The 16,842-nt window shown below is 40.6% G+C and overlaps 1 protein-coding gene across 5 annotated transcripts in view; it reads left to right on the top strand.

The window, feature by feature from the left end:
- Positions 1–16,842, top strand: part of DYSF (dysferlin) — a 3,914,743-nt gene that overhangs the window by 3,493,251 nt on the left and 404,650 nt on the right. For all 5 annotated transcript variants that reach the window (XM_044064060.1, XM_044064063.1, XM_044064061.1 and 2 more), the window contains one exon: positions 13,598–13,740. In XM_044064060.1, the coding sequence (XP_043919995.1) occupies positions 13,598–13,740 (143 nt within the window). The remainder of the gene's footprint in view (positions 1–13,597; positions 13,741–16,842) is intronic.

Here is a 16,842-nt window from a genome sequence, read left to right as displayed (position 1 = left end):
ATCTACATAGAAAATAGGGTTGCAGCTCTCTACGTGATCTACCTGCTTTTTTGAGTGACCTTTCTTAATAACTGAATGAGGCTTGCTTGATTTATAAAACTTTTGAAAATTATTCATTTTCTCCACTTGTGGCATTGTTTACCAAATGCTAAGCACTTCTCTCTTTTAGACTCATGATTGGCTCCACAATTATGACAGTTAATAAGACTTGGGTTTTGCTGATTCACCCTTATACTGCACTGAACATGTTCTTTTTACTGAGCTGGTCTTGGAACTTGCTAGAAAGCTAAAACTATGGATCTGAAGTAGGATATTCATTTGTCTGCAACCTGTGGGTTATGGATCCGATATCGGATCCGAACCGGCATAGTTTCCAGCTATGGATCCAAGCTCTCAGCTCCTCCCCTCACCCATAATGCCCTGCTCTACCCTCATGACCTCAGATCTTGTTTGCCGCGCTGGTAACTGGATGTGGTTTCTTTAGCTCTCAGCTAAGTGGTATTTTCTTGTATAAAAATAGAAATTTTTGCTTTCTTTAAACTTTTGTGTGAAAGTTGTAGGTTCCCTTTGTGTATTGACTGTTTTAGTTTAAATTTAATTTACAGTAGTATTTTTTATTCCCTCCCTCGCTGAGTGCGTAGTGTGTGTGAGGCCTGTGTGCTTGTTTTAGTTTTTGTTAAGTTACTTCTGTAACTTTTGGGAAGTTTTGACTATGGCTGACCAGCCTAAGTCATTCTTTTCTAAATGCTCCGAGTGTGGCCATAAGCTCTCACCGGCTGATGGCCACACTCGGTGTGTTAAGTGTCTTGGGGTTGAGCACCTCACATCTGGCTGTTCCATTTGTGCAGGGTTCAACCCCAGGGCACTGAGGAGCGGAGGTCCAAGCTGGTCCTGGCGGGTCTTTTACGCCGGACTCGGCTCCGACCCCGCTCCTTCGGGGACTCCTGCTGCAGCTGTTCCCCTGTAGCACCCCTCCTGCTCCTGGGACTCAAACTCCCGCTTCAGGACAGGAGAGGGATGCTTCTAAGAAGGACCGGAGGAGAAGCACCACAAGCGGGCCGAGACCTCTGTTCGGCCCGCCTGCCAAGCAGGCTTCTCCCCGGCTCCTGTTGAGCGGTCTCCTCCTTCGGCTCCGGTCACCTGTGTGCTTCTCACGGGTCCTGAGGAGGAGGAGACCCGATCTCCGCGAGGCTATCGAGGAGGCATTCCAGGCCTACCTCGGTAGCCTCGTCGAGATCTACCCATAGCCTTTAGGATGCTGATCTGGACGGATGATGCGAAGGTTCATCCAGGCCCAGATGCAGATGGGAGTGCTCTTGCCTCCCCCCCCTCCGGGGGGGAGCTCAACACCCCTTTTCAACCCTATCCCTCCTTCTCCGGCCCGCTTCCCGGGGTCGGAGCAGCTGGGCCGAGCAGCGGAGCCGGGAGGTCGGATCCGATAGTACTGGTACCGGATCCGACCATGCCTCAGTGCGTCGGACCCGATCTCTCGAGCCTGGATCGAGCCGGATCGGGGGATCAGTGCTCGGGCGCCGTCTGTGTCGGGCGCACTGTCCCTTCGGATCCAGTGGCGGCGCGGCTCGATCCACTCTTCGGATCCGAGGGGGAGCCGATTGTCGGATCACTTTGGTCGAGGTCGGCTCCCCCGGCTTTTGATGTAGTGGAGAGGGCTCTGTTGAGGTCTCCGGACCCCGGCACTTGCTTGGGCTCCGTCCGCGCTCCCTCTGCACTGGGCCAGGCTTCCACCATCCGGCCCCTGGGACAGCCCGTTTCTGTGCCCCAAGTTGCTCCTATGGAGCAAATGGCTGCTGCGAGGACTCCTCTGACAGCCCCAGAGGAGGCTCGCGCATACTGCAAAAGGAGGCACATTGACTCCCTGAGTCTCTCACTGAAGACACGGACTTGTAGGAAGGGGAAGGCTCCCACGGTCACCCCGAGGATGTCTCCTTCGGAGACATCATGGAAATACTCCGTATCAGGGGGTGGTCTGCCCCAAGTCTTCCTCGGACGAGTCCGTGTTCTTGGAGGCATTCAAACGGGCCCGTCTACCTCTTGGGTGTCCCCTGCCGACCCCTGGTGGACCTTATTACCACCAGGCGTGGAAGGAACCGGACACCGTGGAGCCAATTCCCAAAAGACCTGACAAAATCCTTAGCCCGCCTTCTGACAGGACCCATTGGAGTAAGGGGCCTCCTGTAGATGCCATGTTGATGGCGGCGGCCACAAAGAGGGAACTTGCTCAGGAGAGTCCCCCCTCGGATGTCCCCACCCATCCCTTTTTGGACCAAAAGTGAAGGAAACACTTACCAGGAGTGAGAAAGATGGGAGGACTTTGTCTGCCATCCAGTACATTTTTCTACAGTAGACCCTCCCGAAAGGGAGGGGTGGAAAGATGTAGTTCCGTAAATCTCAAGGATCTTTCCAGGACACTCATGGTGAACACCCTTCTAGAGGTAGAGGAGGGGGAAATAATGGAAGACGCCATCCACACAGCAGAGGGGGTCTGCAGAATCAGGGCAACAGAGATCAGTTCTTTGGGAAGCCCTATCAGCACTCCTGAGTGGAGGCCTGACTGTCCATCTCTGGAGGCAGTCAGGGGACACCTTTCCTTGTACCCAGATGCCTGGCTAAAAATAAAAGACAGCTGGGTACAAAGTATCATATCCAGAGGATACTCAATTCCCTTTGCCACATCGCCTCCTCTTGTGAAAAAAATCCCAGATATTCCACCCAGTCACAGGGAACAAGCAGCCATAGAGTTCCATAGGTTGCTGGAAAAAGTCATCCAACCAGTCCCAGCAGACCAGAGAGGATCTGGAACTCACGCAAGGTTCTTTTAGTTTCAAAGAAAGCGGAACTAGAGACCTATTCTAGACCTCAGCAGACTAAACAAGTCGGTAAAAAAGACAAAGTTCTGGATGGTTATACTACAGTCAATACTCCCTTTTCTGGGGAAAGACAATTGGATGTGCTTGATAGATCTCCAGGATGCGTACCACCACATAAAAATGGACAGGCCATCCAGGGATCATCTACGCTTCATTATCAATTTCACACTCTGCCCTTTGGACTCACTACAGCCCCCAGAGTGTTCACCAAATGCATGGCAGTAGTCACGGCTCACCTGAGATGTTTGGGATTCCAGGTGTTTCCATACCTAGACCACTGGCTCCTCATTGCCACCACCAGGCATCAACTCATACATGCAAGGGACACAACTTTAAATCTCTGCAATCAATTGGGGATTACCATAAACTCAGAAAAATCTGCCTTATTGCCATCGCAACAGACCGTTTTTATAGGAGCAGAACTAAATACAGTCACTATGACCTTAAGCCTTCCTCCAGAAAGAGTTTGTCTTTACGAAAACAAATCCTAGACCTGCTTCCAAAGACAAAAGCCCCAGTTTCAATGGTACTCAAATTGCTAGGAACAATGGCAGCAGCAATCTTAGCCGTTCCTCTAGGTCGGATGCACATGCAGTACTACAATGGCTCTGTTCTCTCAATGGTCCTTTAAGAACTCCCAGTGTCACACCAAATCATAATAACGAATATGTGCAAGAAGGACCTTCAGTGGTGGCTGACATCCCAACAAGTAACTCTAGGCCTTCCATTTGTTCTACCCACTCTGTAGCCACAGTGACCACGGACACTTCCTTGATAGGATGGGGGGACATTATCAGGGAAGAACAGCCCAAGGAACGTGGAAAAAGCACGAGGCTCATCTGCATATAAATGTCCTGGAGATGAGAGTGGTACTCCTAGCGCTGCAGTCCTTTCAAGACTCTCTCTCCCTCTGGGCACAATTACAATTGGTCTGGTACATAAACAAACAAGGAGGAACCAAATTTTATCTTCTGTATTGAGAGGTTCTGAGAATATGGCAGTGGGCAACTTCCACCCAGCGCTTGCTGATAGCAAAGCAGATCCCGGAGAAATCCACTGTGATAGCAGACAAGCTAAGCAGGGCAATTCTCTTTCCTCATGACTGGTCCCCTAAAGAAACAAGTAGCAGAAAGCATCTTCCACAGGTGGGCCAGCCTTGCTGCGATCTCTTTGCAACCCCAACGAACATGAAATGCAGCAGCTACTTTGCCCTAGTCCCCCTGCTGGGGGATGCCCCAAGGGATGCACTGGTGCACAATTGGCCCCTGGTTCTCCTTTATACCTTTCCCCCTTTCCCTCTAATACCCAAAGTATTACAGAAAGCAAAGACTCTGGGAAGGGTCATAATCTTAATAGCCCCTTATTGGCCTCGTCAGATTTGGTTTCCCTTCCTTCAGCCTCATCTATTGGTAGAGCCTTGGATCCTGGACCTGGTTCCAGATCTTCTGACCCATTCATCGAGGGCTCTTGATCCTTCTCTCCACTCCCTCAAACTGACAGCTTGGCTACTCTAATTCTAAACATAGTCAGGATTCACAACCTCTCAGCCGAGGCTCGATATATTTTAACATCCTCTCATAAATCATCTACCAGAAAATTATATCTTAGCAAATGGAAGAGATTTTCTATATGGGCATCTCAGAATGATATTGAGCAGTACCTAGCTTCAATTTCATCTATTCTGGAGTTTCTGACTAAACTTTTCAATGAAGGAGCCACTGCAGCTACCATTAGAGTTCAATTAGCAGCAATCTCGAACTTTCATCTTGGTGTCCAAGATTCTTATGTCATGTCACATCGACTCTCTAAAGCCTTCAAGGGTACTATTCATTTGAGACCACCCGTCAAAACTCCAGCCATGCCATGGAATATAAATTTTGTTCTTTCCCGAATTATATTACCTCCATTCAAACCAGCCTCATCGTGTGATTTGAAATATCTCTTATGGAAGACCATATTTTTAATAGCTATCACTTCTGCTTGGAGGATTTCTGAGATACAGGCCTTGACCATCAAACCTCCTTATCTGATTTTCCATAATGACAGAGTCTCGCTCAGAACTAATCCGTCATTTTTACCTAAAGTTTGTTCAGACACAAATCTCAACCAATCTATTGAATTGCCTGTTTTCTTCCTAAATACACAAAACAAGATGGAACACATGCTGCACAAATTTGATGTTCATAGGCAACTTTGATTTTATTTGGACAGGACCAATCAATTCAGGAAAACAGAACAGCTCTTTGTCTCTTTTCGGAATCAAAAAGGTGCTCCAGTGACAAAAGCCACCTTGTCAAGATGTTATCAGTTTGTATTTCTTTCACTTACAGTTCAGTGAATGCTCCATTACAACAAAAAATAAAGGCCCACTCTACTAGAGCTGTATCTACCTCATCAGCCTTCTCTGCTAAGTTACCATTAGATACTATTTGTGCAGCAGCTACCTGGTCAAGGCCTCATACCTTCATCACTCATTACAAAGTAAACAAGCCCTCCAGGGACAGGGCTTCCTTTAGTTCCACTGTTTTGAAGAACATTCTCCATGAGCCACCGAGAAAGATAGTGCTTGGGACGCTACCCATCAGTAAGAATGAATGGCGAGATCGAACGACTTCACATAAAGAAGTTATGTATTCACCATAACGTTCCATGTGAGTTGTTCATCTCACCTTCTTTCTTCGTCCCACCCTCCAACCCCCATCCAGTCTACTTGAGGTTTGAGACCTCTCTTATTTATGGTGTATTGTCTCTTATCCAGTTCTTAGAGTGGCATATTAATAGTCATAGGTAGCCAGGTGGCAGCAAACAAGATGTGAGGGGAAAATCAAGGTGCATCATGGGATAGGGAGTTGACTTCTTGCTGGTTGAAGACCTCGAGTTTTTGCAGTTGGCCAAGTCAGAGCCTACGATCGGCTCCGAACCCCTCAGTAAGAATGAAGGCGAGATGAACGACTCACATGGAACGTTATGGTGAGTACATAACTGCTTTTTTTGTTCTATAGTTTATGTACTTATGTCACCTTTTAAAATATGTTTGTGCTTTGGGGTTAGGATAAGGGTTAAGTTAGGTGCTAGTTTTAATGGAGCACGTGTGTGTGTGTGTGTGTGTGTGTGTGTGTGTGTGTGTGTGTGTGTGTGTGTGTGTGTGTGTTAACATTTTAGGTTGGGGGTAAGGGTAAGGATTAGGTGCGGGGATAGTTTTAGTGCTGTGCATGTTTGATAGTGCATGCTTGTGTTTAAAATTGTCTCTGTACTAGTACTGTTAGGGAAAGTGATTTTCATAAGCTAATGTATAGGATTAGGGACAATGGCAGTTTTATTGATAGCACACGAGTAAGGTGAGGTAGAGGGCAAAGTATACCAACCACCTTACTCAGCTAGAGCAAGCTACACTCCCACACTGTTGCTCGTCTGGTCAAGATAAAACAGATGAACATTTGTGGGTTCATTTCAAGCAGCTTTATTACACACAGACACATCAGAATTGAGGCTTTGTAACTTAAACGTAAATAAACTTATAAACAGACTGACTACCACACATGTTAACACTCTGGCTGTTCCCTCAAAATGTCACTACTGCCTGCACGTGCTCACTATTTATAGGCACATGCTACATCTGGAAATGCATCTTAAAGGTACATACATACGCTCTGATCTACATCCTCCCACTTTGAGAAATGATCCATATATGAAATGACAGTATTCAGTGACATGGAATTTACAGAAATAATCTTTGACATCTAATTATACAAAACTAATTATTTGACACGCAGTCATACAAAATCAGGTACACATAAAACAATCATGTCCAGGTTGTTATGTATTTTACACTAGGTCTAGAAATACAACCTGATCATGTAGCATAAAAGTCAGAACTGGATCTAGCAACGGGGGCTGTCTTCAAGGAATGTTCAACTTTGGGGACAACTGGGACATCACCAGCAGTGGGAATGGATGCTGAGACATGTTCATCGGTACAAACATTGTCAGGGTTGCTCTGAGATCTAGAGTCTGTATCACAGGCACGATGCTGCGATATCATTTCTGAAACAGGACGGAGATGTCTTTGGTTTCTCCTCTTCTCTATACCCTCAGATTCCACTAAGTAGGATCTTGGTTCGGTATATATACCTCTCACTTGACCAATTTGATCAAAGCCTTTTGCTGTTTGCATCCTCACTGTCTTTCCTTCTTTTAATGGAGGAAGAAATCTGCTCATTACAAAAGTTGGTCTTTGATTGCTCTGTTATTTTTAGCATTAAACACCAACAAACTAGAACTAATTGACAAGGTCATTCTGGTTTGCCTAGAAAGAAGTCTCTGAGCAGGCGAGCAAAGTAGGTTGTCACGGGGTATATTTCTGAGACTGAGTAAATTCAAAAGATATGGGTATTGTCACGCTTTGACTTCTCCAGTAATTGCTTTGCACTCTGTACTGCACATTCAACAAGGCTGTCTGACCGTGGATATTCAGGACTGCTGGTAACATGGATAAAGTCCCACTCTTTAGTAAATCTCTGAAACAATTGACTGGTAAACTGAGAACTGTTGTCAGAAATAACTTTGTGTGGACTACTATGAACTGAGAAATAGCGTTTCATCTTAATAATAACAGCACTGGATGTTAAGTTAGGTAGCAAATCAACCTCAAACCAGTTTGAATAAGAGTCTACCAACACTAAGTAATGTCAACTGTTTCACTCAAGTATGTCAGTGGCTATTGTTGACCAGGGTAGTTCAGGAATTTGGCTTAGCTAAAGCGACTTTTTTTGCAAATGTGGCTTAGTTCTGTTGCACACTGAAGAAGAAGAAAGCACTTTATAATGTTTCGCTAGAGAAGGCCAAAATATTGGTCCTCTTGCCCTTCTTTTGGTAGAATCGGAACCTGGATGGCCACAATGCAAAATCTGAATGTAGTCACTTTGTAAGGAAGTAGGAACAATAACTTTTGGACCTTTGAAAATGATACCATCTTCCATCAGCAGCTCATCTCTGTATGGAAAGTAAGGTTGCGGTACACAGGATTGCTTTGATGGCCATCCTACATTGATAAAGTGATTGAGCTTTTCTTCATATGATCTCTCAGCTCATCAAGTCTTATGGCAGAAAAATTACGAACTTCCATGACATCAAAGTCAAACTTCTTTGCATCAAGCTGTTCCATGGTATTTCTGGGTGATTTGGATAAGATATCAGCCAGATAAAGAAGTTTGCCCTTTGTACAGACCATTTTGAAATTATACTTTTGCAATTTGAGCATCATTCTTTGTAGTCTTGCTGGAGCTGAATGCATAGACTTCTTTAAAATAGTGACTAGAGGTTGATGGTCAGGTTCTATCTGGATAGCTCGGCCATAAAAATAATCATGGAACTTCGAACATGCGAACACAATTGCAAAAAGTTCCTTCTCAATTTGTGCATACTGCATTTCGGTTTGAGTAAGGTTTCTAGATGCATAGGCAACAGGTTTGCCTTCTTGAGGAATAACTGCACCAAGACCAAACTTTGAAGCATCACAGGAAAGAACTACTGATTTGTGGACATCATAGTATCTTAATGTATGCGGGTTAGCAATTTGCTGTTTGAGGTTATCAAATGTTCTCTGGTGTTGTTCTAACAATGACCATGCAACATTTTTGCATGTCAGCTCTCTTAAAGGTGCTGATAACTCACTAAAGTCAGGGATAAATTTGCCTAAATAGTTAACCATACCAAGAAAACGCTGTGGAGCTTGGATATTGTCTAGAGCTGGCAACTCAAGAATGGTTGCTTGTTTAGAAAGGACTGGTCTTAAGCCTGTGCTGGTAAATAAATAACCTACATAAGTAATGTCTGGTAGTCTGAATTTGCACTACAGAGGATTGAGCTTTAAATTCACTTCACCCGCTCTGTCCAGAACCTTCCTGAGGTTTCTGTCATGTTCTGCTTCACCATTACCTCCAACCAGTAAATCATCAACTATTATTTCACACGGGTAGTCTGAAAAAATTTGCTTCATTGCACGCTAAAAGACTTCACTGGCAGAATTTATTCTAAAAGGCATCCCGAGGAGTCTGTATCTACCAAATGGGGTACTGAATGTAGTCAGTAGTGAAGATTTGAGATCAAACATCACTTGCCAAAATGAACTCTTTGCATCTAAGACAGAAAAAACAGTGGCATTTGGCATGAGGGCAGCAATCTTCTCAACTGTACTCATAGAATGATGATGTCTTGTTAATGCCTTGTTCAAGTCTCTTGGGTCAGTGTGTATTCTGACTTCATCTGAATTTTTCTTATGAGGAGCTACCATGGAACACATTCACTTGGTTCTGTGACTGGAAAAATCACACCATGCTGCACCATTTTGTCTTAACTGGACCTTGACTTTCTCCTGTATAACTTATTGGAACTCGTCTTGCTGGTCTGACACTGGACTGACCTCTGGGTCTACTTTCATGTAGTACACAACTGGAAGTTTGCCTAGCTTGTTGTCAAAAACATCCACATACTCTGAGAAAATAGTATCACTGAAGCTGGAACTGGGACATGTGCTTACATGATGGACTTTTTTGGCAAACAAAAGTAGTTTCATTTTCATCCTGTCTCTGAGACTTAATAATGACTGCACAGGTCTTCGGACTGCATAAAATTGCAAGCTGTAACTTTTCCCAGCCGAAAAAGCATAAAAGCACTACTGAGCCTTCAGTTTGAATCTCGTCACCTCCATAAGCAACAAGCTTCGCACAATTGGCCAAATTAAGTTGCTGACCGGCTCTCATTGTAGCAAATGTTTCTGCTGACATCACATTACACTTTGAAACAGTGTTTGCTTTGAACTCTGTGGATTTACCATTGATCAGGACAGTACAATACACTTCATTCTTTGCCAATAAATCTACTGCATTAACCTTTTCACTGACCACTGATACACCATCTACATAGAAAATAGGGTTGCAGCTCTCTACGTGATCTACCTGCTTTTTTGAGTGACCTTTCTTAATAACTGAATGAGGCTTGCTTGATTTATAAAACTTTTGAAAATTATTCATTTTCTCCACTTGTGGCATTGTTTACCAAATGCTAAGCACTTCTCTCTTTTAGACTCATGATTGGCTCCACAATTATGACAGTTAATAAGACTTGGGTTTTGCTGATTCACCCTTATACTGCACTGAACATGTTCTTTTTACTGAGCTGGTCTTGGAACTTGCTAGAAAGCTAAAACTATGGTTTTCCCTACCACACCCGCAGGGGTTGCAGTTGCCATGTGCTTAGGCCTGTTTCTGCTTGCCACATGTTGCATGCTATCTACGTTTGCTCTAGAGGCTGTTGAAACCATGGTTTGATCATTTGCAAGCATATTTGCCTGTCTTTCTGTGAGTACATGGATTTGAAAAATCTCTATGGCTTTACGTAACGTTAAATTACTGTCACAAAGCAAAATCTTTCTCACTGCAGTGCTATTAACACCACACACAAGCCTGTCCTTTATTAACTCATCTTTCAAGTCACCAAATCTGCAAGTTTTAGCTTTATTTCTCAAGTCAGTGATATAAGCTGCAAATGTTTCACCAGCTTTTGGTCTCTTGCATAAAATAAGTGCCTGTCTAATGCAATATTTGTGTGGGGGGTTGCACATTTCTCTAAATTTGCATTTTAAGCACTCAGGGTCCTCCCTTGATTCAGCCAGTACCACAATATGACAGTTTTCCACCTCTCTTGCAAGCAGTGCCGGTGCATACAAAAATGAACACTGTTTCAGTGGCTTCTAACCCAGGTAAGTTAAGCAAAATGAATGCCCTCGTACATGCACAGAGAAAGCTATGTGTATGAAAATATCATATTTCTGCTTGAATACTCTCCAATTCTCTGCTATATTATGATCAAACACAAATGGACCTGGTCTGCAAAATGCCTCTGCCATATCAACACACAGTAGTGAAGGTGCTTAAAATTTTGTATGAACTTTATGCCAGTACTTGTAATTATACCCAGTAGCACAACAGACTGTGAAGTAACCCCACTTTGTTAAATAAGTCTCTGTAGCACAAGAACACTTTGAAATCACTGTACAGTGTGAAATCACTCCTTATCAGTGTAAGAAATGCTTCAAAATGACTTCACTTTGTGTATAAACTATACACAGCAGAAGAAGCTCAGAGTAAGAAACACTTCAAGATGAATGCGCTTTGCAAATAAACTGTACACAACACAAGAACCTTTCAAAATGGCTGTACTTTGTGAAATAACTCTGCACAGTGCACCAAACACTTTGAAATGGCAGCACTCTGCGTATAAATGTACACAGCACAAACAACTTTTCAAAATGGCTGTACTTTGACTGCACCTTGCAATAGAACTGTATTTTGGACACAGCAAACTCTTTGAAATAACTTCACCGTAATAAAGCACATATTCTGCAAACACTTTGCACACTCTGAGATACTTTGAACAACTCTATGCTTTGAATGGCTTCAGTCAATGTGAAATAGTAGTTTGTGCCCAAACACGGTCTTTTACAAAAAAATATGCAGTCGCCTTGCTCTTTAAGCTTAATTTGCCCTTTTATTGTACTCATTACGCCCTTTTAATCTCTTATCATGCTCATTATACTTTTTCTTGTGCCCTTTACTTTAAAGATGCTTGTTATGTAAACCAAAGTCCACATGACTATCTCTGCTAGTTTTATCAAATATCGTGGTTTCGAACATTTCATTTCATTAATAATGCGGTTTGTGCCTTTCGTTTGATTAATAATGCATTGTGTCTTATAAATGCTCCATTTCATTTTCTTTGCCAAATAAATACTTTATGCAATTTTCTTTACCTTTAGCTTGTTTCTGGCCCTTTTTTGTTTGTCTGAGCTCTGTTTCACTCACCAGCTCAATCTGCCTTCACCTTCAACTGTGCACCTCATGGCTTGAAGAAGTTGTTCTTTTAATACCATTTCTGACACCATGTTGCTCGTCTGGTCAGGATAAAACAGATGAATATTTGTGGGTTCAGTTCAAGCAGCTTTATTACACACAAACACATAAGAAATGAGGCTTCGTAACTTAAACTTAAATAAACTTAGACTGACTACCACACTCATACATGTTAACACTCTGGCTGTTCTCTCTAAATGGCACTGCTGCCTGCACATGCTTACTATTTATATGCACGTGCTACATCTGGAAATGCTTCTTAAAGGTACATACAGATGCTGTGATCTACACACACCCCCCTACTAATTATATATATATTATCTCTGAGATCACACAACAGTGGGGAAAGGGTAGATTCCCATACCCTTCTGTATGGCGAGCATGCATGCAAAGCCACCAAAAGACTGAAAAGGGAAAAAAGAGATTTATCTTAACATTTACTGCAACCACACATACACACACACACACACACACACACACACACACACACACACACACACACACACACACACACACACACACATATACACACATACACACACACACTGGGATTGCTTGCACATAAAAAATATCTCCCAGAACCAAGATGTCCATGTTAACTTTGTATTCCAAAAGCTAGTAAAACCTTCTGCTCAAAGGCTTCTTCAGGCATAAAATGTTCACTGAAAGACACTTGCATTTAAATACAAGGTTTAAAACACATGACCAAACTTAATAAATATCACATGACATATTAACTCAAAAATCAATTAAACGATTAAAATTACAAGGTACTAATTCACTTGATTCTGCAGTTCTTTTAAAATAGGCTTGATTTTCATAGCTCCATTCAGATCTGGGGCTGTATGTGCCTTAAATTTAATAATCCATTTTGTTTCTTGTTTCTGTGTAGTATTAATCAGGTTACCTCCGATATATATATATATATATATATATATATATATATATGTATATATATATATATATATATATATATATATATATATATTGTATATGCACATTCTCATATACAAACATGGGCGCACACACACACACACACACACACACACACACACACACACACACACACACACACACACACACACACACATTTCCTCTCACATATTCATACTCTATGAATGACGTATACTAATCCAGTAGCTCTATTCTAAATCCTATGCTGTTTCTTTCAAAAAAATAATTTGAAGTTATCCTGAAGTTAAACCTGGCAAGTTCATTATCTGTAGCCTCCAAGTAGAACTGCAACTGCAGTTTAATCAATAGTAAAATGCATCATACTGCTATTGGGAAAGATTCAGCTGTCTGGAGATTGTTTTTGAGAGGGCATTAGAATAGTTTGCCAGTGAATATTAGAGATTCTCACTTTTAGAGATCGTCACTTTCTCATGTGTATGTGAACATCTGGGCTTTCACCTACGTTGCAGTGTGCATAAACATCTTGGTACATTTTGGGATTAGGCAGATTAGTACTAATATTTTAAACCATTCCTAAGGGCAAAAGATTATGTAGATTTGTGGCTTATACTACTGGACAAAGAGCCACGCCATAGTTGATATTACAGTAAGGGATTCCTTCTGCTTCATTTTCCACAATGGGGGGTGAGAGAGAGAGAATGAGGGAACTACAGCTGATACTGATTTTAAGAATATTGATTGTTGCAAATATTAAACATTCTAAATAACATTGAAACAGTACAGTATGTTTTCCTCAGCTGAATTTTGAGATGTGATGTTCATGTTTTGAAATATTTACTAAACTCTTTAATTTTGTTTTACTTCCCGGTTACCGTGTATATGCAGCTCTGGACCTAATGTGTGGAGAGATCAGCTGAAACCTTCTCAACGACTGCATATCTTTGCACAGAGGAACAATTTTAAATTTCCAGCATATAAACAGGACAAAATTATCTTCCGTGGACAGGAATATACTCTTTCAGAATGTGGTAAGTTGTGCATCCCCCTATAAACACATTCTCTCCCGTCTTTAAATTTCTTGATCTGTGGCATCTAACTGAAGACATAGGCTACAATTTAGTTATTTACACAGTAGAGTAGTCTAGATGCATTTGTTTAAATGAGAATATCTGAGACAAACATCTATTGAATGTGCATGAATTTATGCAAATATGGATTAACAAGCACAGAGATTCCGAAGCACAGAAGTATAGACAAATCTAGATAACTGCCAGCAGCAGAAAGTTATATTCTTATTGAACAATAAAACTGAAAATACAATTCTACAATGGAAGAAAAAACAAACACATATGTAATACATGCACGTACACACAAATACACACATATTATGCATACTGTTGTATATGTGGATTTTTACAGAGTAATCACTCTACTAAACACAAACAGAAAGGGATCATAAAACCATCATCATTTTCATTTGGATATGCCAGCCCCTATCCCCATGTAAGATGGCAACCCCCATATTCCTTGCTAGATAATATATATATAAATATATATATATATATATATATATATATATATATATATATATATGTGTGTATATATATATATATATTTTTTATTTATTTATTTATTTATTTATTTTTTACATATTATATCTGTGTGTGTGTATCTATATATATAAATAAATATATATATATATATATATATATATATATATATATATATTGATGTAGTGTTTGTATATATTTAGCCCTGGTTTTTACTAACTGTTTTTTTTGTGTGACCTTTTTACTCATTGTTTTAGTTTGAAAAGACAAAACTACATGTGGTGAATAGTTGGTACTCAAAGAAGTTTTAAAAGTGTTATCCAAAGGAAATTTATTCAAAGTTCCAAAAACAAATCCTAAATGGTAAGCGCTTTCATCCGTCAAAATCACAGGACTTTATCAAAACCAAAGTGCTTGCCACAAAAAATTCTTTAAATAGGTGTTGAATTCCACCTAATTTGCTCTTGTGCTGTTCATTGTTTTAAAAGTCACAAAAAATGCTGGCAAGAAAAAATGGTCAAGATGCACAAGTAGGAATATCTTAAAAAGCATAAATATTTATTCCATCCACATGAAGCGCTTTTCATCTGGCAAATGGTCAGACTTCTTCAGATAAAATCGTACGTAATCCACTCATTAATTATATGATTAACCATCAAGTCATGCGTTTACAAGCTTCCAAGGAAATGGGTAAACTAATGTACATATTTTTGATGAACATTCAGCCCTACCTCCTAAAACAACTACTACTAAGATAATTTTATATTAAAGAAATGTGGTGGTGCTGCGGTAGCATTGTCACCTCACAGTAAGACGTTGTCCTGTTCTATTCTCAGCTAGAGCGTTTTCTGTGTGGAGACATGCGTGAATGGGCGTACCTTCGTTGAAGGTTGTGCGTCAGGGCCGGCAACTCAGCACGTTAAAATCTACTGCCAATCATTAGCGGACCGGAGTTCCGCTGTGACGACCCCTTACCGGGAAAAGCCGAAAGACACAACATTAACTTCACCATAACTTTAAAAATCATCAAAATCAAACCACTGTTATCATGCATTTGTACCTGTTACATAAATAAATAAGCTGTAAATACAATCAATTAACAAATATTATGTTAATAATTTTATACACTCAAAATATTTTAATATTAGTTCACCTTATCTTACTACGTTCTTTAATTTTAGAAGACATAAAACCGATCAAGCTTCATTTTTTTATGTCTTCTAAAATTAAAGATGAACTAATATTAAAATATTTTGAGTGTATAAAATTATTTACATAATATTTGTTAATTGATTGTATTTACAGCTTATTTATTTATGTACCAGGTACAAATGCATGTTTGCAGTGGTTTGATTTTGATGATTTTTAAAGTTATGGTGAAGTTAATATTTCTTTATTATAAAATTATCTTAGTAGCAGTTGTGTTAGGAGGTAGGGCCTAATGTTCATCAAAAATATGTACATTAGTTTACCAATTTCATTGGAAGCTTGTAAACACATGACTTGATGTTTAATCATTTAATTAATGAGTGGGTTACATATGATATTATCTGAAGAAGTCTAAGCATTTGCCAGACGAAAAACGCTTCATGTGGATAGAATAAATTTTTATGCTTTTTAAGATATTCCTACTTGTGCATCTTGACCATTTTTCTTGCCAGCATTTTTTGTGATTTTTTTGAGCTGGTGTGTCCATTCAAAGTCTACTACCAGCAGCCTGTTCATTGTTTTAGTTTGCTGGATGGGATATTTTTAATGGTTATGGATATCAGCTGGGAACAATAACCCTGTGTTTCTAAACATTAGCTAAGCATTCTGCTTATGCTGTGCTGATGATGTCATAAGAAGGCTGAAACATGCATGTCACAGCTAGTGGGGTTTGGCTTTATTGGCCTGAATTTGTCCATAACTAGGCTTAAAAAGAAAAAAAAGTCATGGACATTCAGAATTGCCATATAGCTGAAACACCTGATGTCATTAAAGGGTCATTTGAATAAACTCCGTGTTGCCTCTAATATAAGAGGTTTAAGGAATCACACAGTGACAAATCTAGCCTTGCTAGATTTTTCTTTTGTTTTGTAATAATTTGTGTGTATGTGTGTGTGTGTGTGTGTGTGTGTGTGTGTGTGTGTGTGTGTGTGTGTGTAATATATACACGCAAACACATAGATATGCATATGTATCTGTTTACATACAGATGCCATCTCCTAGATATCGCAGCGCTGGGGAAAGAGCATAGTCCCAATACACCCTGAACCATGATCTTGCACACCACAGTTGATCAGCTGTTAAATTGATCAAACAGACTCAACTTTACAGCTACCAACTAAATGTAGCTTGACAAAAGTACACTCATATAGATAGATAAATATATATAGATAGATAAATATATATATATATATATATATATATATATATATATATAGAGAGAGAGAGAGAGAGAGATATGCATAGATATAGGTTCATAGGTTCATACTAGGCTATCTGCCCTAGGGCATTTATAAGCCTAGCCAGAGTGTGTTTGGCTTTCGCCACCCATTTTAAATTAATTTTGCTATGCCTTTTTTTGAGGTTAGTATA

The sequence above is a fragment of the Protopterus annectens genome, chromosome 2.part2 (genome assembly GCF_019279795.1).
Source record: "Protopterus annectens isolate FY-2018-M chromosome 2.part2, PAN1.0, whole genome shotgun sequence".
NCBI lineage: Eukaryota > Metazoa > Chordata > Ceratodontiformes > Protopteridae > Protopterus > Protopterus annectens.
This window is presented reverse-complemented; position numbering and strand designations above follow the sequence as displayed.